We start from the raw sequence: 21,922 nt of genomic DNA, 5'->3' as shown, positions 1-21,922 counted from the left end.
ATATAACATGTATATAATATTTTATTACTTACTTAATATATTAAATATATTAAATATATTATACATATCACAGTTACATTAATCAATTTTGTACGGATAGCACGTAAATATACATATCAATTAATAATGACGTAAAAAAACGTCAAAGGGCGATGTTTTTCAATGATCGCAAATGACTCAGTCCCGATATACTTTCGCTTTCGCGTGAGAACCCGTTTGATTAGTTTATCCTAGATAATATGAAGGACATCCTACCGATACCTCGTCGCCGATTTCCGATCGGACGCAATTATAATAAATCGAGGGCTAACATCGAAGGCTAACACATATACGCGCGCACTCATCGCGCACCGTCATCGGCACCGGCGCCGATATAAAATTCTCACGTTACGGTACAGTAAAACTACCGCAAGGCCGCCAACTTGGCAAACGCATGGCACTTGCTGCACAAAACTTGGCGACCACCACGCGGATGACCATCGTCGTCGTTGTCGTCCTCGTCGTCGTTCGCATCTGCGTGCCAGACGGCTATTCACCCGTGCAAGCGCGTCGGCTCACGACCTTCTTTTTCTCGCATGGATATACGGCAATTGAGTTACGGCGATTTTGCTCACGAGGAATTTTATCGCCGCGTCACCAAACACATATACTTGTCGCGTGTTATCGCATCTGAAAATATACGGCTTGAAAATCGACGAGCGTCGATGCGTTCGGCCTTTTAAAAACAAATAAACAAATTCTTTTCCGAGGAAATTGCAGACATGAAAAATTTACTGTAGTCGGTCGCGTGACATGTGTCGACGATCTTAAAACACGAGACAGATTTTCAATTCTTTCGTTAACGGTACGAAGATTTTTATCACGCGATTTTTCAGTCGCGACACACATTTTTTATTCTCTTTGTCTCCTCTTAATGCTTTTGCAAAAGTTATTACAGGTGCCGCATGACAATCGTTACACGTGTATACACCTTATTAAATGGCTGATCACGCGCTCGGAAATACAATATAAGCGATCAAATACAATAAGCGACGTATCGATTGAATCAATTGTTCTTTTGTGTCGCAGTTCTGAACGTGGCCGGCGGCAAGGCGCCGATGCAGTCCACCACCGTGGAGGGTGGAATTCCGCAACGCGCGGTCGACGGTAGCAGCGGTCAGATTTACACGCCCCAAACCTGCACCCTGACGAAACCCGAGCGCAAACCTTGGTGGTACGTGAACCTGCTCGAGCCGTACATGGTGCAGCTAGTGCGGCTGGACTTCGGTAAATCGTGCTGCGGTGAGTAGCGTTTCTGACATTTGTCGACCGCGTCTGTCATTTGCGAGAGGTTTTGCACGACAACGACGCTTTCCCGAACGAGCCGATAACTACCGCGGTCTATGATGGGATGACGAAGTGATTGCGCAGTTGGCCGGCGCCTTCGGCGATGAAACAATAGAACGGCCGAGAGGGATAATAATTTCAGGAGGCAATTCGCTTCTGAGGAGATCGGCCGATGAGAAAATTGCCAACGTCAATGCTTTCGACGTTTAAAAGCGATTCGAGATATCTCTCTCGAGATTGACGACAGAAATGCAGAAAAACAGTCATTAGCGAGCGAAAAACCATGAAACTCGACCATAAAATTCGCATTTCCTTCGTCTGTTTCGAGAGCCGGTCGAGAGCCGGGGAGTTCTCGCATGCGAGATCGCTTAGAAACTCTTCACTCGCGCCGACGAAAGTGAGAGTCTTTCCACTTTCAATTGTTAGAAAACCACCGGCGGTACGCCGCATGCATTTTTCAACGTTCGTTCGATCGAGAAACGCGAGAACCCGTCGTTCCCATCGATCAGCAGCTGAAAGTTGGTCCGCGACGTCGTCGCACAAAACGCCGGAAACCACTCGCGATTCGCGCCATTCGGTTTCTTTCTCGCCGACAGGGCGAGAATAAAAGCGCGTATACGAGGCGTTACGCGATACTCGATTTGATACCGTGCTTCGCTTCTTATCTTCGTATCGCGCAACGTAAAATTTTACATTTTACAGCTCAGAGAAGAAAATAACGGTCTTCGATCCGAGCGCAACATTAGTGCCACGAAGCTTTCACGGAGATGCGGCACGCGTCTATCTCGCGGAGATTCCGCGCTTTGATTTTCTGTCCGCGCGCTTCTCTCCGCTAATAATAAGAGTACTCTCCGCGCGCGCGTTATCTCGGTGTTTTTTTTCGAAAGTTCGTTCGCTTTGTTGTTCGCAGAGCCGAACGAGGGAAACTTTCACCGTTAAATGACTAACGATAATAACGTTGTCGATGGCTGGATGCGCTTTGGTTCGCGCGAACGGAACAGAGAGATCGTTGTTGTCCAGAGGAAAACGATCTCTCGAACTGTTCCCTTCCTCGAAACGTTTCCTCGTCGTTTCACGGGTCGTTCGTCGGACAGAATATAACCAGCTCGTTGTTTGTCAGAAAGCGATAAAGGAAATTTATCCTCGGAATTACGCGAGTATAATTGACTCCGCTTTAATCTTCTTTCTTGATTGCGTCCTCACGACACGTCTAATCGCGGAGTAATTTCACATCGGAGGGAAGGGAACGAATCATATCGTCAACGGGGGACAACAATCTGGCGCGCCGTCGGGCGAAATGAATTATTCAAACGCGATAATTATGACGTTCGGCCTTTGTGCTCGCGCGCGCGCGCGAACGAGAATGGAAACAATAGCGTTTGCCGTCCATCTCTTTAAGCAGCTGTTTAGTTACGGCCCGGCACCGACGAGAGATACGTGACGATAATATTCTCGCGGTTCTTCAACCTGATCGCGCGCGCGCGCAGGTCGCTCATAATTAAACGGACGATGCGTTACAATGACTTCGGTCTCTTTCTCCGCGCGAAAGAGCGGCTTTCACGCGTTGCGCTTGAATGATGAAAAATAATGAAATAGTTTCGATTTCGGCAACAAACGCGCTCTCCGCTTCTCGTTTTCCCTCAGGTTGTAAAATATCTTCATTTTTTATGGCGCTCGTAACAAAATGAGGCAAACTCGCTTTTACACGTTTTCCATGTATATACGATGTGTTTGTTGCAAACGTATTTGGTGTGGTGTAATTTTTCTTCGCAACAAAATTGAAAACGGAGAAACATAATAATTGCGCGTAATAATCCAGTTGTTGAAAGGAAAACTTTAATAAAAAAAATAATTGCACGGAATGCGGAAAGTTCGGCTTCTCCTTTTCGCGATGGGTTTTTAAATTTCACAAAGAAGTAATTTGTATATTCGAGATGAAAATCAATTATTTTTTGGATAAATTTTTAAATTGAAATCAATTCGAATTTGTTGTGTATTAATTTTTTACATTGATCTTAAACTATTTTTTAGTTTTTATTTTAAAAATATTTGCAAAATGCCAAATATCAAAGCTCGTGATAATGTACAAATATAAATTAAGTAAACTTAATTACATTAATTAATTAGAAGTCAATACGAGCCTATGTGCTGGATGTACGTCTAAATATATTTTTTAAACGCGAACATTCTAATTAAATTCAATTCGAAAATATTCGAATTAACAACAGTGTGTGTGTCGTGGGTGATAATACGCAAAGCTGTAAAATATAATTGTGTCACATACAATCGCAAATGTGACAACAAATGTTTTTAGTTGCGCGGTCCTTAGCATTCGACCTAATTGTCTTTGGATCCCTTCGCGCGATGCTGGAGTTTCTCCTTTATCTCGTCTCCACTCATGCGCTACATGTCTACGCATTCATTAGAGGGGGGGACCCCCAGAATAACGGCTCGCGCATGCAATAGGAAAGTCTCGTGTACGAGCGTCTCGTGTACGTGTTGCCGCGTAGATATCTCTTAGGCGAAATTTTACCCGATCGAAAAGAGTCGCCGTGGAGTTCGGAACCGCGAGATTGTCATCGCGGAGAACAAAACTTGGAAAGCATGTAATTGCTTGGACTACGAACAGACGGGCGGTTGTCCGTGGCCGGTTACAGTCGGGATGATTTCTGGGTCAGAAGATGTAGCGCTTGCCCTCGAAATAAATTTTATTTGTCCAGATACCGCGTTCGCGATCGGCGACGCTCTCTAAACCGTGAATATAAAATGAGAGCCGTAGTTTAAAGGTCAGTTTCTTTGCTCAAAATTACCGGCTCACTGGAATTATATTTGTATAACGTTAAAATACACATGTATCACATCCGTGTTTGTTACAGAGTTTGACTCGTTATTCTTCACGCGAGAATCTTGAAAAATACATTAACAAAAAAAAACAATAATAATAATAGGAACGCAAGGATTGAAAAGTAAAAGTGGATATATAATTAAAGCGACTAACCGTGTTAATTTTCACGTGTATTAAACTTGTGGAGAGATAATGAAAGTACTGATGCTATTCGAGAGAGTCGACGACTAATATAATATCAAATCGTAAAACCGAGTAAACCTGATAAAACTAGGGAAATTATGCGTGAGAGACGAGAGTTGCTTTCGCGCGCTACGCATACGTGTCTCTTGAAAGTCGCCCCATCAAGAGGTCTTTAATTTATGTATACGATATAGTCTGTCTCTCAGCCGCGCGGCGCGGTTATTATTTTGACACAGATTAAGCTAACGTCTCGCATCGTAAATATGTACCGTTAATTACACACACGAGCGAAAACAGAGAGTTTCTTAGAGTCGTAATAATTACCAGACATCGTTCGACCTATAATTTTCTTCTTTATCAAGCGAAACTACGTTATTACACTCGCTCGTAAAATCGCTCCGTGATGCGTTTCACGAGCGGAATATTTGCGAAAAAAAAAAAAAACATTATATCGATACTTTCCGAAATGAGGCAGAAATGCAACAAATTGTCAATAAAGTTTGAGTTACCGAGCAATTCGTTTGATCGGTACGCGCAGGCAACGACAGACCCGGCACCATCATCGTCCGTGTCGGCAATAATCGACCGGATCTGGGAACAAATCCCATTTGCAATCGGTTCACCGGGACTCTGGAGGAGGGCCAGCCGCTTTTCCTGCCCTGTAACCCGCCAATGCCCGGAGCCTTCGTCTCGGTGCACTTGGAAGCTACGGAAGCCAACATTCCCGTGCAGCTGTCCTTGTGCGAGGCGTTCGTCTACACCGATCAGGTAAAAAATGACTGTAAAAACAATCGGGACTTGTCTTGGAAACGCAAACAAAACTGTCCCCGTTTTTTTTCCTATCCTGGTTTTTCTTCTATGCGATGACGAGTAATCGAAGCAAAAAACTGATCGCAGGCGCTGCCGATCGAGAGGTGTCCCCAATTCCGGGATCAACCGCCAGGGTCAACCGCGACCTACAACGGCAAGTGCTACATATTTTACAATCGCCAGCCGTTGGGATTCAGGGATGCGCTGGCCTTCTGCCGATCGCGCGGCGGCACCCTTGTGAACGAGAGTAATCCCGCTCTGCAAGGATTCATCTCGTGGGAGTTGTGGAGACGACACAGGTAACGCGCGCAAAATTTAAATCTCAAAGACCACACCTGGATTTTTACAAACGATTGAACTAATTTAAAACAAACATAATAAAATATACGATTGATTATCTCTAAAAATAAATCAACGAAAACTTAATTGTTCGTTCGTGAAGAAGCGACACATCCACCCAGTACTGGATGGGCGCGGTCAGGGATCAGAACGATCCGACGTTGTGGAGATGGATCGGAAGTGACAAAGTGGTGGCCATCACATTCTGGAGCATAACACAAAACACCCAGGAGGACTGCGCCAGATACGACGGTGCCAAGGGCTGGCTTTGGTCCGACATATCTTGCACGGCTCGACTTTACTTCATTTGTCAGCATCGTAAGCACACATTTTCACATCAGCGATAATCATATTCATTCAGAGACTGTAATTATATTCATGAGAATCAAATTAAATCAATTTTTTTTATCTTATTCGCGTGTCTCTGCAGTACTCAACAGGTGCAATATAACGTAATGTAATTTTTTACTTCTCCAGAACCGCGAGCTTGCGGCAGACCCGAGCAGCCGCCGAACTCAACGATGACGGTAATCGCTCCCGGAATTTCCGGAGGCGCGTACGAAGTCGGTGCGACGGTGGAATACACTTGCAACGCGGGCAGTCTTCTTATCGGACCGGCGACACGTACTTGTCTCGACACCGGTTTCTACAAAGAGTTCCCGCCGGTGTGCAAAAGTAAGAAGGGGAAACACGGTCGGGCAAAATCATCGCGAGCGTGATGACAATGATGATGACTCGCTGCCAACGCGTCTGTGTTTGTTTCAGGCATCGAGTGCGGCTATCCCGCGAGCATAAAACACGGCGGCTACACGCTCATCAATAACACCGTCAATTACCTCAGCCAGGTGCTTTACTCTTGCGAGGAAGGATACGAAATGACAGGTAAATAGGACCGTCGAGTTAACGCGTTCGAAAAATCTCGGCCAATATCTTCCCCGAGCTCCCCAAGCTAATGTTTACGAACGCGTGTGCACAGGACGCGCCCGGTTGACCTGCGACATCGACGAGCGTTGGAACGGTCCGCCGCCGCGATGCGAGCCGATACTCTGCGACCCACCGACCGCGGTCCCGCACAGTTACATCCAAATAGAAGAGATCGACGAAGACGAGAGTGCTCCGGTGAAGAACAACTTCAATCAAAGTCTCCTGGTCGGCAGCATTGTCACCTACACGTGCGAGAAGGGCTACCGACTCGTCGGCTTCCGTCAAATACTCTGTTTGGCCACCGGATTGTACGACCATGTCGCGCCAACCTGCATAGGTATCACATCTTCATATTTTATATACGTATGTGATAGAATAAAATTTACATAAATTTGTATAAAATAAAACACAAAGAAAAAGAGAAAGTTTATATACATTCGTAACTACAAATGTAATGAACTTATTGCTGAATTTGAAACGTTATCCTTTCTTAGAAGAATCACGAACAACCGTGATTGCTCCTACGCGGGCAACAATACGCTCGACGACGCCGAAAATTCGACCGCAACTTACCCCGAGGATCAGAACCACAACGAGCAGGTCCACCGTCGTCACCAGCAGCACGATGTATCCGCCTAGGAACGGCAACGCGGCGGAACTACCAGCCACGGTGAAGGAGACCGTGTCGAGGAGGCCGAGCGTCGGGCTTAACAAGCCCGCGTCGTCGTCGGTGCACAACGACGCCGGCAGCGATCATCCGCAGGACAACGAGATCTCCGGAAGCGGCGTGGATCGCGCGCAAGCGGGAATCGGCGCGGCCGTGTTGGAGCCGTCGGGTCCGTTCCGGGTGGACAGCGCTGAACTGCCCAGCAGCGCTCATCAGGCCAAGCTCAATCTAGGCGCGGTGATTGCTCTCGGAGTGTTCGGCGGCTTCGTCTTCCTCGCCGCTGTGATCACGACGGTCGTCATACTCATACGCAGGTGAAAAACACCACTCAAGCGCGTCAAGCTATATACCCGTCGAGCGACAATTCGTCTCGCGTGTATCTTTTTCATGATTAACGTCTGATCATAGCCCGCACTCTGATTTATACATACATAAACGACCGGACGACGACGTTCGACCGGACTGTACATTGTACCGCTTACTTGTTGTTGGATTTTGTCTCATCTTACTTTCTGTCCTCTGTACATCTGTCTTCCCTCTAACTTGTGATGAACGTTGTTGTTACATGTTGCATTGTGATCTGTGATTTTCTCTTAAAAAAAAATTGAGATTTTTTGCTTGTTGAATCGCGTGTACATGTTCCTTTCGGATTACGTGAGTCTTGATGTAACAAACGAGTCCCCTAACATCCCGCGGTGCTCTATTCTGAATAGGACCGCGGGAAAAAGGAATAATACTATATTTTACGTTCTCTTTCATTCATTGATCATTGAGCTTACTGTAAATTTAGCCTGTAATTTCGGCCGAACTTGTCTCAAACGTACGCTTTTGCCAACGACTTATTTACTTCCTGATTACTCCGTAATGAGAATAATTCTCTTCAATTCGTTCGTGCCAATGGTTCTCAATGCGAGTCACACAGCCATTCGGGAAAAAAAGAATCATTTAATTTAACAATGCAATTTCTCCTCTCTATGAGAGTAGCCAACAAAAAGATGCGAATAAAAATAACCGACGAAATAATCGTGACCGTAAAGTTGAGAAACATTAGTGCGAGGATAATCTAATCTGTAACAAAAAAAAAAAAGATAGACTATCTGGCCCACCACGACGACTATTAATTAACACTGAGTCCATTGGTGGTTAGCGGCAGCGGCAGCGTCCGAGGAAGGCGCCGCAGGGGGCTCGGTGGGGTTGGTGCGCTAAGGGGTGGCGGTAGTGGTGGCCTTGGGAGGGGCGACGCCGGAATGCCCTCGCGTTGGTATACGCTACTCGCGCTGCCCTTCCCCGACCAGCACCTGGGGCGCCGCGACCTCACGGTACGCCGCGGCAGCGATCATCCTTACTCCTTTAGTCTATCGGCGGCGCATCGCGCCGGCTACTTCTCAAACCCATCTCTGTAGATACCGCCGTCGTCGCTCCTCCCTCTCACTCCCCCTTTCCCCCCGCCACTGAGAAAGAGCGAGGAGAAAAGAAAGAAAGAAAGTGCAAAGCGTTCCCATAAGTAAAAACAAGCCCGCAACCACCACTACCACCCCAACCACCCTCCACGCAACCACCGCCCACCACATCAACCATCATCACGTACCACCACCAACCACCACGCGCCACCCTCGCGACCGATACTAGTCAAGGTAAACGAGAGCAAGGATTTCAAGGTTTCTATTTTTGAGCACTTTCTTCTCAAACGGGAGTAGCTCGTTTCTTTTGTTCACACGCATTGCGATAAATACACGAGATAAGAAAACGGCTTTGTAATGTAAGTGTGTAGAGGGATCTCTTATACTTCTTAGGCAAACGTGTTTCTCGCCGCATATTTGAGAGTGGACCGCTCTAAGTATTTTGTCCTCGCGTGTTATATTTTCGTTATTAGACTTTAATACACACACTCGTTCTTCTTTCCATCTCTTCACTCTTATCTTGATTATAGTGCCTTGAAAAACGCTTGTCATAGCATATAACAAAGGTTGTTTCTTGCGATTTCTGTTTATCTTATATATACATTTCTACTTTTTGAGCCTACAAAAACGCACATTAATATATATAACATAGAAGTATTAATATATATATAATATACATATATATAATACACATATATATATTGTACATATACGAATGAGTAAATGATTCGCACGAAATTTTTCCGCTCGGTCCAGCTACTCTCTTCCTGCACGCTAACGCTTGTCTGTCTTCTCGCTGCAATTTATTTATATATATACGTTTGATGCTGTTCTTAATGAAATTACTCGTAATTACATTACACAAACAACTGAACGTGTTGGGGCCAATTATTAACGTCCGTGTCTCGTTCTTGACCGCAGAAATCGCGGAAGAAGCAGCAAGCACTATCGTCATCGTGCGTCGCCGGATTGCAACACCGTCGCCAGTTTCGACAGCAGTTCCTCGGAGAGCCGGGGCGGTCTGAATCGTTACTATCGTCAGGCTTGGGAGAATCTGCACGTGTCCGCTGGGCACAAGACCAGCCATCCGCCGCTCCGTCGCAAGGAGACCCTGGATGAACCAGGATACCGGGAAAACTTCCGAAGCAACAACAACACCGAACGCGACGGTTCGGAGTTGGTTGTCAGCGACGTCGCCGCTTATCCGTCCAGTAAGCACGCCAGCGTCTCGGACAAGAAGCGTCATCATCATCATCACCACCATCATCATGGTAGCGGGACCCCCGATTGGAGACAGTCGCAGCCCCACCACAGATACTAAAAAAAAAAATAAAAAAACAAGGAAGGACAAAACTGCGAAACGACTTCTGTAACTGTAATCCCGTATTATCGGCGATTGCGATGATCGAGGGATTAGGAAAATTATGTACGTAAAATGCTTACCACTGTCGCGGATAGAAAACTCTTCCCTGACGAGGGAGCTAAGCGAATCTTTCATCATGAAGCTGTAACCCGGGGATGAACGTCTCTTGCACAAAGAAAAAAAAACCGAGAGAAAATAGCCAAAATAGATTCTACATATACTTTTGTTCTGTTGCGTCTAAGTAAGTTATTTATCATCAGAGTCTCTCCGTCACGTCAAATGTAAATATTATATACATCGTAGTTTAAGAATAATAAATATACGATATCGCTCATCACTGTAAAAAAAAAAAAAAAAAAAAAAAAAAAAACTGTAGGAGAAGCTGGTCAGAGAACATGCCAAAAAGCAAAAAAAAAAAATAACATATAAATAACGATCGAACAGACGTGCGTGCTTGTAACGGTAAGTTATTGCTAGATCGAAGGTGTTTTACGTAATTTTGTTACACATCACATTTGGAAGGACAGAGTCGGCAAAATTGACAATTCATCGATACGTATGGGTACTTTGGCCTCGCTTTAAAAACAGATTACTATGTTTCCAGAAAACATCGGGGGATACTGCTTAGGTATCGTTAAGGAAAGGCCGACGTTATCCATTCGCGAAAATAGAAAGGAATTATTATTGTATTGTTCGCTTTGTGATCTGTATAAATCACAAAGCTCATCATGTATATGATCGCTAATTAATCTTGTATATGAGTGTCGCGAATGCCGTTTCTCGTGTGAATATCTGCGTATGTTAATAGCTACATTATTTCAATGATACTGTCAAGTTCATATATATTATATTTGTTATAGACATACTGCATTACTTAAGTCGCGTTACTTACAATATTAACCGTTTATGATCGTTGAAAAATTATACAATAAGCTTTTTGCAACAAATTACACGGTTTTTATTTATTGATCGAAGTAATCACACACACATGCGGAGCGATTTTATACTGAATTGTTCGAAAAGTTTGTAGACTTTACGGGAAAATAAATGGCAATGTCTTTAAACAATTCAGTAAACACACACATACACACACATATACACACACACACATGTATGTTTTTTCACGTAAGTTTTATTTATTGTAATAAATTACGATAGTGCCATTTGGGGCAAACTTGTTTCATTCTAGCAAGCAATTTTGTCATTCAAACATGGTACGTAATGATGGATACAATAGATTTATAAATAAACAAATATCGTTTAGGTTTAACTTGTCACGTTATATTGACTATAAAAATAAACGTACATATTTATATAAACTCTTACACAAATCTATGTGTTGTTTTGTTTTGCGTGAATATTTCAAACGAAGAAAGAATATAAAATTATACTGCCACACATCATAAAATCCTGGTTTACCTGTTTGTAAATCATAGCGTAGAAGATTCCAGCAGAGGTCAGCGCTTAGTAAGCAGCTCGCGTTTCCAACAGCTCGAATGGTTAACTCTTTTCAAATTACTTCGTTTTCAGCGTAATACACTGCGCTTATTAAGCGTAATTGTACTTTGATAGAAAATACATGACGCGTGACTATTTAGTAAAAATAATTGAGAGATTGTAAATCGCTAGATATTTAGCGGAAAATCTTACAAGAGTTGCTGCTTGCTCTGCTAGATCTTGAAAATATATAGTTTATCAACACATAGTATACATTATATCACATTCATGTAAATTACGCACATTAAAGAGAGCTTTAATTTTTTAGCCATTGCTCGATTAGGTCTCTTATCTGCATTTTAGCATCTTTCAATTGAGGCATATCTTGTTCAGTCGGAGCATACATGTCCGCACAATGAGCGGTGCCTTCAAACAAATTGATAAATCATGTATGTATTTTTTCGATCATTTTTAATAAACAAAATTTTGTGCTGCTTTCACTTACCGTTGATAAGAATGGCAGGTGCTTGCGGATTGGAAGAATGTGTGACACCCAGCACATGCCAAGGATCATCAGAACCGTGCACAAATACAACATTTGTCGCTTGTATGTTTAACGCACCATATAAGATATTTGTTTGAGAGACAGCTAATTTCAATAAGTCCAGGTTGTATCTAAAACAGATATTACTTCTTAGTGTTTTCTTCAGTTCTGAATTATTATCTGGAAATATGTAAGTTCGAAGAAAACAAACCTAGGCCCAAAGATATCAACGCATTGTTGCACGAAAAAGTCCACTGGGAACGAATTATTGGGGAATAAAGTAGGTTGGGCAGTTGACGTTTGAAAGAATCCGAATTCGGTGCAAGTTTGATACACCCATTGACGTCCTGCAAATATCATTAACAATTTTGCTATTATCACACCCTACATTAAAGCAATTTAAAATTTATAGACTTGTATACATAATTACCTCCTTCTGCTTGTTCGCTGGTCCAAGTGATATTTCGAAGTTCACGAATCATTTTGCCGTATCTATAATCCAAGCACTTCTCCTTGGTGGCGTTTAATATCATGTTGTTTACAAGGGCAAGTCTTTCAACTGGTAGTCTTATTGTTTCATCTACTAATATATTGCATACGTCGTCCACTGTTATGTTTCGAGTAGGAGAACGTGGACGATTGTCTTTGTTGTACTGCACAATGCCGGCTACATTACCTGCCAGTGTCTCGTACAAATTGAGAATGTCAGTTTTCTTTGTATGTCCAGGATCAATCGGATCGCACAATCTGCAGATTGTAAGTTTATAAGAAAACAGCATATATATCTCACAATCAATGCATATTTTAGAAAACTTACTTGAACAGTTTCTGTATTCTTTGTTGACCGGCAACATGATGTAATAATATATGAACTTGTTTGTTCGCTTCGGCTAATGTATCTAAACACTTTTGGGATGATTTTTTCAGAACATCAGCGACAACACTGAAGTATTCTGTGAGACAGAGATAGTCGTTTAAATCTATATATTACATTGCGCTAAAATTATTCGAGCTAAAATAGAGCTACCTTGAAAGTCGATTTTTGCAAGCAACGGTCCACTGGTGGACACAGCACCGTGAACCAAGTGAGGATATTTGACACGCATCCAAGCGGATAGAGATCCGGCGTATGATCCTCCGAATACAATCCATTTTGTTTCGTTTGGTAATTTGTAATCAATATTATTACTTTGAATGAAATAAGCCAAATCCGCCAATGCTAGGTCAGAATGTAAATACATCAAGTTCTTCACGCTAAGATCTCTGCAAGTTCAAAGATAACATATTTTTTCAGAACCGTATCTTTCTCTTATCCGTATCTTCTTCTGTACTTATATATAAATTGTTTGTATTTTACATACGCAGTAGGATGGCTTTTTCCATAAAAGCGATGCTCCACGTAAAAACACATTGCTTGAAATTCTTTAGCATATTCCACCCACTGAGCATTCACCATCATTTCAGCGTCTGCTGCACCTTCACCTCCAATAAGCAAAAATACTGGACCACCAACTTTATAAAACTCGATATTTACAAAATATTTCTGCGAAAGAAAATAAGCAACAACTCAAATGCAAATCTACCTGTGAAATTATATATCAAGATGTTTAGTTACATATTTTTATATTACCTGCTTCCACGTACGATGATCAGCTGGATTGAAGTGATCTAAATACTGCATGAACCATTGTTCTTTAGGCAGATCTTTTTCAGAAGACAAATTTAATTCTCTTGAATAAGCATATTTACTTCGACCTCTCAAGAGAAAACGCCATGCTGTGCTAATAGTTACAATGCCAAGCACAATGGATAGTAACAATAGGAATCTCATATTGAAGTATGTTTATATCTTATTTTTTTCTTTCTTGTTTTTAAACTAAAAAAACAGAAAATCTATAAATTCTGTATTGAATACATCTTGTTTATCAAATTATATAATGAATTAAAAATAACATTTTATACATATATATATGTATATTATTATTTATAAATTTTATATATTATACTTAGCAACACTTTTGCACAGCCAATTTGTGTCATATAATACTTTCACTTCAAATTATTAAATTAAATTAATACTTACTTAAATTATTTATGTAAACTTAAATTATTGTGTGCATGTAAATATTATCATATATGAAAGTCAAATTTACTTTTTTAGTAGATTACAGTCACTTTTACACTATTAAAACAGAAACATATTTCACACGTTTGGATCGATTTTCTTGAGAGAAACTTTATACTTGTAAAAACAAGACTAAACTCTGATGAGAGATAACTTGTAAACAAAGCTTATTCAAATCTTTTTGACATCATGTACTCATATACATGTGACCAATGAACAATGAATTATAATTCGTATCGCTTATTAAAGTATTATATCGTACTGATAACAATAATCCCATATTTTTTTTTTTCAGATTAAACTCCAAAGTTTATTTAACAATGTTGTTAAAAATAATACAAATACATTTACTTGTAATGTACCTATATTTTATAATTTTATAAATATACATTATTAATTTCTTTTTTTCTCTCTCTTAAGTTACTAAGATAGTTTTATGTAAAACTATTCTAATTCCATTTATTAAACTATCTTACCTTTTCTTATAAATTAGATGTTTCAGATATCAACCTATAAACTGCTCGTTCAAAATACAAATATAAAATGTTTTCACTCCGAACACAAAATTAAAAGAAATTATCAGTTATTTGCTCTTTCTCACTTATCAAAGAAAAAAATACGTAAGAGGTCATTACTTATATGATCTCTTTGATTATGTCCATGCTAGTGGGTATTTGGTTTTTGGTGCGTAATCACTTTTTTTCTGCCTCGTAAACTAGCGCATGTCCACGGGTGGTGCGCATTGAAAAAACTACGTAGCGATGTCCATGAGCGACTTGTCGATACGTATGCAATGTCCAAACATGGAGATGGTTCTATTCCGTGTTACGTGCACGTGCGTCGGTATACAGACTTAAAGGTCTTTACAAGTGTATGTATATACATCGATATATCGGCTGTCCGATATTTGTCGCATCTTGGGGGACCCGTAGAGACCCAAAAGAATCTTTTTGTACCTAACACAAAATATCAGACATTCCAGAAGAATGATGCTAGAAGAATCCTCAAGAAAAATTCGGAATTCTTATTACTCAAGTTTTTCTGTACAACATCAAGTATTACTGTTTACAACAACAACACATCATTACCAACTAATTATTATCATCAATAATATATGTTACAAAAGATCAGTTTCCAGTAAAAAGCTTTTTTTTTATCAAAAAAAGTTTTATTTTTTGATATTCCGTCTAAAACCCATCGATTTACGCGTTTGAAAGTTTTTTTCGCCCAGTACAGCGTAAGTGAAAAATTGTCAAAATCGAGAAAACGACCCCATGGTTCGACGCGTCTTGACGAGCTCTAGCAGTAACCAGGTTTACTTTTTCGATATTCCGCCTAAAACCCGAGGTTTTCTTCCCCCTTCTCATTTTCCACTTTCTCGACTTCTTTCAATTCCTGCTATTCCTGCATTTCTTGCGTTTGTTCGTTCCCTTTTGCTTAACATATCCCAGCCCTCGCACTTAGGCCACGAGATTACCCCGAGGCCGGTTATCTACTCAATGTCAGATGTACTATATTATCTATTCAGATCTATTATCTATGTACTTAGATCGAAGCAGATCTGAACAGATATGAGTTGATCTAATATATGATAAGTTTGACAATGAGATAGATATAAAGTAGATCTAATGATAAATAAAAGTGTAAATATATATATTTACATGTATGAAACAGAACGTATTTTGTTTTTCAAGAAACAATCGACCGTGTATACACAAATTCAACAATAAGATCAGTAAGTATTCACTTAGCATTTAAAAAATTTTTTTAGATATAAGATGCGTTTCTCGATTTCTTTCCAGTTTCGACAAAGATTTAATCTTGAGTTTATATTTTATTAATTTTATTTGCAGAACTTGACGTCGCGCGACAGACGCGCACGTGTTGAAAACATTCTTTCGCTCGTGGGATATGCGAAAAGTGTTCATTCAATTCTGAGAACTTGAGTTAACTCCGATTAGCTCAATAAGTTGTTCAATTAACATAACATAACTCATGATAACGTCGTTTACTTGTAGAATCTCTTGCACATCCTTTCTTTCTCCCGCTATAAATTGCAAACTCCTTTTCTTGCGAAGCGAAAACAAAATAATTTTATCTTGCGATTAAATATTTATCGGCACACGCGCCGTCAGGGAACGGCAGATAAAGAAACAGCGGATAAGAGCGTTTGATCAAGCCGCGGCCGACAAAGTTCGCTCGCGAAGTGTATCACGAGATCGTATTTATACGTCGTCGTCATAACCTTATTTAGGAGTTTAAATTTGAGTTCGATCTTGGTTCTATGCTCAACAATGTTCAACTTGACTGAGTTAGATTGAGATTAGACAGTGAATGTTTTCTATGTGTACGTATAAGAGAGAGTGCAGGAATTAATTCTTCTATCGTAATTCTATCGTAATTCTATCATAATTCTTGTATCGGAAGATTTTTTTTTTATTTACCTGCTCATCAATTTTCTTAAATTGTATGTTTATATATTTTTGCTTAGATTAATCAGTGTGTGATTGCACATCAGGAAATCTGTAAATATGAAATTTGCAGAACACTTGTCTGCACATATTACACCTGAATGGCGTAAGCAGTACATTAGCTATGAGGTACAGTAAAATTTAAATATCCATTCTCTCAGAGAATATTATATTCTGTATTGTAAATATTGTAAGAAAATGCATAAAATCAAACTAACTTATCAACAGTTTAATTATTGTTATATATAGATTTGGTTTTCAATGTCCTCTTGATAATTTTTTCTAGGAAATGAAAGCAATGCTCTACACTGCGGTCGAGGAAGCACCCTCGAGTGAAAGTGTAGAGCCCGAAGTAATATCACGCCACTTTAAATCATTTGATGAGGTATTTTTTACATTCTGTGATCGTGAATTAAAAAAGATTAACACATTTTATTCAGGTAAGAGTTTTCTTGCTATTGAATACGCCTTATGATCATTTTTAATCATACAAATATTACAAATATTAATTATGATAATCATATTGTCTATTTATTGTACAGAAAAATTGGCAGAAGCCACACGGAAATATGCGGCTCTGCAAACTGAATTAAAAAGTGCTCTGGAACTACAACAGGGAAGTGGGAAGAATAAAGGAAAGACCAGTGCAAAACCAAGTTTGCCTACAAGAAAGCTCAGGGATCTGAAACTGGCGTTCTCAGAATTTTATCTTTCCCTAATTCTTCTTCAGAACTATCAGAATCTTAATTATACTGGATTTCGCAAGATTCTAAAAAAACACGACAAGGTATTTTTCTAGAGTAAAACAATGGTATTGTGCTTTTTGTGATTTCATGCTTATTAGTTTCAGCTTGTGTAATTTTAAGAATCAAAATGTGTCTTAATATTATGTTATTGTTGCATTATCTTTGTAGCTGCAAACTAATGGTGCAAGAAACAACCTCTGTACAAAGTCCTGTATTTCCTGTATACTCGCATAAAAAAGCTAGTAATTGTCTTTGTAATGTGTGGCTTTACCGATATGTAACAAACACCGTGATTTCTGTGATGCGATAAATATTTGTGCAATTGACATTTTTTTAGCTGTTATCGGTTGACGCTGGCTCAAAATGGAGAGTGGAGTGCGTAGAAACGTCTCATTTCTATGTGAACAGGGACATAGACAAGTTGATACAGGAAACAGAAGCCACTGTGACCAACGATCTCGAGGGTGGCGACCGGCAACGCGCCATGAAACGTCTTCGTGTACCGCCACTGGGCGAACACCAGAGTCCATGGACCACTTTCAAACTCGGTTTATTTTCGGGCAGTTTCCTTATTCTAGTCGTAGCAGTTGTACTTTCAGGTATATTGTGTTGAATGTTGTGTGTTAGTAATTGCTCAACATACACATGTACATACTTGCAATTATTTTATAAAAGATATTGTTATTTTTAGCTCTTTTTCACGATAGCGGACAGAATCTGCAGCTAGCATTCAGATTGTATCGTGGTCCCTTGCTTATTGTCTTGTTTTTATTGTCTATTGGAGTGAATGTCTATGGATGGAGATCCTCCGGTGTCAATCACGTTTTGATATTCGAATTGGATCCAAGGAATCATCTTTCGGAGCAGCATCTCATGGAACTGTCCTCTATCCTCGGTGTTATTTGGGCGCTTAGTTTGTTGAGTTTCATATACAGTGTTAGTCTAAGCATTCCACCATATGTGAATCCGTTAACATTGGTCTGCATTATGTTAGCGTTCCTATTAAATCCAGTCAAGATGTTTCGTCACGAGGCTCGTTTCTGGCTGTTGAAGATTATAGTAAATATACGGTGCTAAAACTTTATTTTATTTATTACGCGAATGAAAAATTGAACGCAATTCATTGTACGTTATTTCAGGGACGTGTGTTGATATCGCCGTTTGCGTATGTCAATTTTGCCGATTTCTGGCTGGCGGATCAATTCAACAGTATGGCGACCGTATTCCTGGACTTACACTTTACGGTGTGCTTTTATTTAACAAATGGCGATTGGTTGAGAGCCAACGAGTCTACTCAGTGCACGTCGGATTCTTTTATTATCAGACCTATTGTGAACTGTCTGCCGGCGTGGTTTCGCTTTGCGCAATGCGTTCGCCGATACCGAGACACTAAAGAGGCGTTTCCGCACTTGGCTAACGCCGGAAAATATTCCACAACATTCCTTGTCGTAACAGCTAACGTTTTGTACAATTATCATAAAAGTAAAGTATCTTAAATTACGGAATAGAGATAAAAAAATTGCGGGACGCAATTTCTGCAGTTTTATTTTGGAGACTTGAATTCTCAATAAAATAATATTTCTCTCTAGCGGAATTTTCAAACCGATGGGAGAATCCGTGGCTGTGGTTCTGGCTGTGCAGTTGCCTTATTAATTCGATATATTCATACACATGGGACCTCAAGATGGATTGGGGTCTTTTAGATAGTAATGCCGGCGAAAATCGTTTTTTACGCGAAGAAACGGTGTACTCTGCAGCTGTAAGTAAAATACGGCACGTAACAAATGAATCAATCAGATTTCATATTTAACGCATTGCATATTATTCGATTTTAGCATTTTTATTACTTTGCAATAATAGAAGACTTTATACTGCGCTTTATATGGATCGCTAATTTTATTATCGTCGAATGGGGATATCTCGATGGTAATATGATGACTAGCATATTAGCGCCACTCGAGGTCTTCAGGTAATTACAATTTTTGTTGAACTTATCTGGAAGTAAATATTGTGTTATTTTTTTTTCTTTTTATTCTCTCTTTGTTTCTCCGTGTGCAAACCAGACGATTTGTATGGAACTTTTTCCGACTGGAGAACGAACATTTGAACAACTGCGGTAAATTCCGTGCCGTTCGCGATATATCGATCGCGCCCATAGATAGTTCCGATCAAACGCAAATTTTGCGCATGATGGATGACGAAAACGGTGTACTTAACAGAGGCAAGCGCAGAATTGGAGGTAAAAAGCAAAACAATTCTAAAGAAGATAAACGAGCGTTGCTCAGAGACGAAATCATAGACATGGATACATCGAATGCCAGTTAAGGGTAGTTTAGATTTTTTTACGTAACAACTATTGTTGTTACAGTATTGAAAGCATTTCGTACTTAGACAACGAAGCTAACTCGCACTCCGCAAGTTGACATGTGTTTTTTTTTGTTTTTTGGTAGAACTGTTACAGTGCCTTTCGAGTTACTCTCGCGTATAAAAAAACAACTTACTTAATAACAAAATTAATTTAAAAAATTTAAACTCCCGATTGTTGTCTCACCGCCTATAAAAAAGTAAATATGTAATAATTAATTAAAGATAACTTGTAGAAAAAGATAAAGAGAGCAGTCGGGAGATCGCTCAAAGTTTCGTCGTTGTCATGCTGAAGCTTTTAAATGCACGTGTTAATATACGTGCTATAAATATTTACAGAACATAGTATTTTGTATAATTGAAGACTAGTGATGAATTACCATTATTGACGATTAAAACTTAGCAACACATTTGTGCTATTGCTAATTATATATTTTTTTCGACTGCTCTCATTAATTTTATCTTTTTTTTAAGTTTTATATCTTTTAATATTTCCATGACGAATACAAAAAACGATATGATATCTAAGATTGTAGTAGAATGTGTGTAGCATAGTTTCATACATACAAGATGTAAACTACACCAATCCAAAAACTAATTTTCCATTGAATATTTTAGAAAGAGAGAGCGCCGGGAGTTTTCGAATTTTTTAAATTAACGTGTGGTTTTAATTTACATTTTTGAAAGCAACTATATATACTTATCTCATGATTACTTACACGCAAGTTTTAATTCATAATTGATTCACAAACTTGTCATAACAAGATAAATGTAGTATTCAATTAATGCTACATTTATCTTGTTATGACAAGTTTTGTGGATCAATTATTATTATACATTTTAAGCGATTATTTTTTGCCAACTTGTTTAGATTGAGAGTAATCGGATGCAATATAATCCTTAATCTATAGTTTCTATCAAAGGTCTTCCAACACGCAAGCAGCAAGTTATAAATTTTTGTATGAGTGAGCTGTTTATTTTAAGAGAGTGGTGTACTTACGAAAAACATCAACAGTCTGGCTAATTAAAAATAAGTTTGTCTCGACATAAGAGTGTTGGGAATATTATCGATATTTTTTGGAATTACATCACTTGCATAATAAACAGCTCAAATAGTTAAGTAGTCTATGAATTTTATAGCTTGTAGATTCAAAGAGAGAAATGTAATATATAGAAAGAACGAAAGAGAGAGAAAGAGAGAGAGAGAGAGAAAGAGAGAGAGAAATAGAGATAAAAGCCGAAAGAAAATAAAGAAAGAAAGTAGAAAAAGAAAATAGAATATGAAATAGGTATTTTGCTGGAGAAGAGAGTGAATAATTTCTTGTGAGACACACTTAATCGAAAATAATAGTGAATGTAAACTTATTTAAAGGAATAGGATTTGTATATAACAAATATGTAGATATATATGTGTACAATATTTAATATTAGTATAAGAAATAAAACAACAGACTCTATATATAATATATAAAAATCATAATATATATATTATATATATAATATTTATCACGATAAGTAATACTTTAAAAGCAACAACTGTATTTTCTATATATATTGCGGTTTTTGTTCAAACGAAAGTTTTATGCAAGTATATATATGTAAATTCAATATAATTTATTTTGTTTATATATTTCTTATGTGAAATATATACATGTATTATATTGTTTTTATATACAGATATATGTAATTACTTCAGTCAATTGTCACTAGAAAAAACTTTCAGACACAAATCCTCTCTCTTTTTACATATTTTTTATTAATTCATTCCAATATATGTATGATTACGATCATTTTATATAAAAGTTTTTCTCTAAGTAATCAGAGACGGCTGTTGCCTAAGATGGGCGTTAACGTTTAATATTTTTGTAATTCATGTATATAATACATATTTAAGGTATAATTTGACGTCATCCTCACATAACGGTTTACAATGTTACTACATGTGTTATTACATATATTATTACTACCATGTACATAATATGATATTGTAATAAAGTGATTATTCAATTGTAAGAAGTGATCATTTTCTCGTTATTTTAAAACATTCTAACATTTATTATATAAAAGTTAATGTGTTAAAATAAAATAATTTTCTTTTACAAAACATTTTAGCAATTGAAAGAAAATGGGAGAATAAATTACTTGATAAACGTATGTGTGTAAACGGAGTTTCGTCAGTTCTTTGTTTAAATTCGTAGATTCCTTTGTCATTAGAATAACTGAGATTGATCTCACGGTCGAGCAATTTGACATTTACCATATTATGTAACAAGATAATAACACGGCAGCAATTGCTTCTTTGTTCTCTCGGTTTTTTCAAGAGCAGTAAATTATTATTGGAATTATTTATCTCGCAGATTTTTGTGTATATATATATG

General features: G+C 38.9%; 3 protein-coding genes across 6 annotated transcripts in view; 2 read left to right on the top strand and 1 right to left on the bottom strand.

Moving 5' to 3' along the window:
- The window catches only part of LOC109855186, a 25,569-nt gene extending 15,361 nt beyond the window's left edge, over window positions 1-10,208 (top strand). Inside the window, exons 3-11 of one of the 2 annotated variants that reach the window (XM_020429100.1) lie at window positions 1,069-1,281; window positions 4,893-5,122; window positions 5,252-5,463; window positions 5,607-5,821; window positions 5,981-6,178; window positions 6,269-6,385; window positions 6,480-6,764; window positions 6,922-7,408; window positions 9,416-10,208. In XM_020429100.1, the coding sequence (XP_020284689.1) occupies window positions 1,069-1,281; window positions 4,893-5,122; window positions 5,252-5,463; window positions 5,607-5,821; window positions 5,981-6,178; window positions 6,269-6,385; window positions 6,480-6,764; window positions 6,922-7,408; window positions 9,416-9,815 (2,357 nt within the window). In that variant the 3' untranslated portion in view covers window positions 9,816-10,208. Of the gene's footprint in view, window positions 1-1,068; window positions 1,282-2,749; window positions 2,971-4,892; window positions 5,123-5,251; window positions 5,464-5,606; window positions 5,822-5,980; window positions 6,179-6,268; window positions 6,386-6,479; window positions 6,765-6,921; window positions 7,409-9,415 lie in introns of those variants that run through there. The other variant, XM_020429101.1, reaches the window with a different exon arrangement.
- A 479-nt stretch (window positions 10,209-10,687) lies between these two features.
- LOC109855187 (putative serine protease K12H4.7) lies at window positions 10,688-14,698 on the bottom strand. 3 transcript variants are annotated; one of them, XM_020429102.1, is made up of 9 exons: window positions 14,440-14,698; window positions 13,469-13,714; window positions 13,200-13,381; window positions 12,866-13,101; window positions 12,656-12,791; window positions 12,269-12,585; window positions 12,050-12,185; window positions 11,800-11,969; window positions 10,688-11,720 (listed from the first exon to the last, which is right to left on the bottom strand). In XM_020429102.1, exons 2-9 carry the CDS (start codon window positions 13,667-13,669, stop codon window positions 11,611-11,613), a joined length of 1,488 nt encoding a protein of 495 aa, XP_020284691.1. In that variant the 5' UTR covers window positions 13,670-13,714; window positions 14,440-14,698; the 3' UTR covers window positions 10,688-11,610. The 3 variants fall into 3 exon arrangements, with proteins under 3 accessions (XP_020284691.1, XP_020284694.1, XP_020284692.1); XM_020429105.1 differs by lacking the exon at window positions 14,440-14,698 and adding an exon at window positions 13,992-14,120; XM_020429103.1 differs by lacking the exon at window positions 14,440-14,698 and adding an exon at window positions 13,922-13,995.
- A 1,208-nt stretch (window positions 14,699-15,906) lies between these two features.
- Window positions 15,907-21,922, top strand: LOC109855217 (xenotropic and polytropic retrovirus receptor 1 homolog). Its single transcript, XM_020429173.1, has 10 exons — window positions 15,907-16,310; window positions 16,455-16,563; window positions 16,721-16,874; window positions 16,977-17,221; window positions 17,518-17,779; window positions 17,872-18,239; window positions 18,320-18,662; window positions 18,770-18,939; window positions 19,016-19,149; window positions 19,244-21,922. The coding sequence occupies exons 2-10, from the start codon at window positions 16,495-16,497 to the stop codon at window positions 19,503-19,505; spliced, it is 2,007 nt and encodes a 668-aa protein (XP_020284762.1). The 5' UTR covers window positions 15,907-16,310; window positions 16,455-16,494; the 3' UTR covers window positions 19,506-21,922.

This window comes from Pseudomyrmex gracilis, unplaced genomic scaffold (assembly GCF_002006095.1).
Source record: "Pseudomyrmex gracilis isolate BER0280 unplaced genomic scaffold, ASM200609v1 scaffold_83, whole genome shotgun sequence".
Lineage (NCBI taxonomy): Eukaryota > Metazoa > Arthropoda > Insecta > Hymenoptera > Formicidae > Pseudomyrmex > Pseudomyrmex gracilis.
This window is presented reverse-complemented; position numbering and strand designations above follow the sequence as displayed.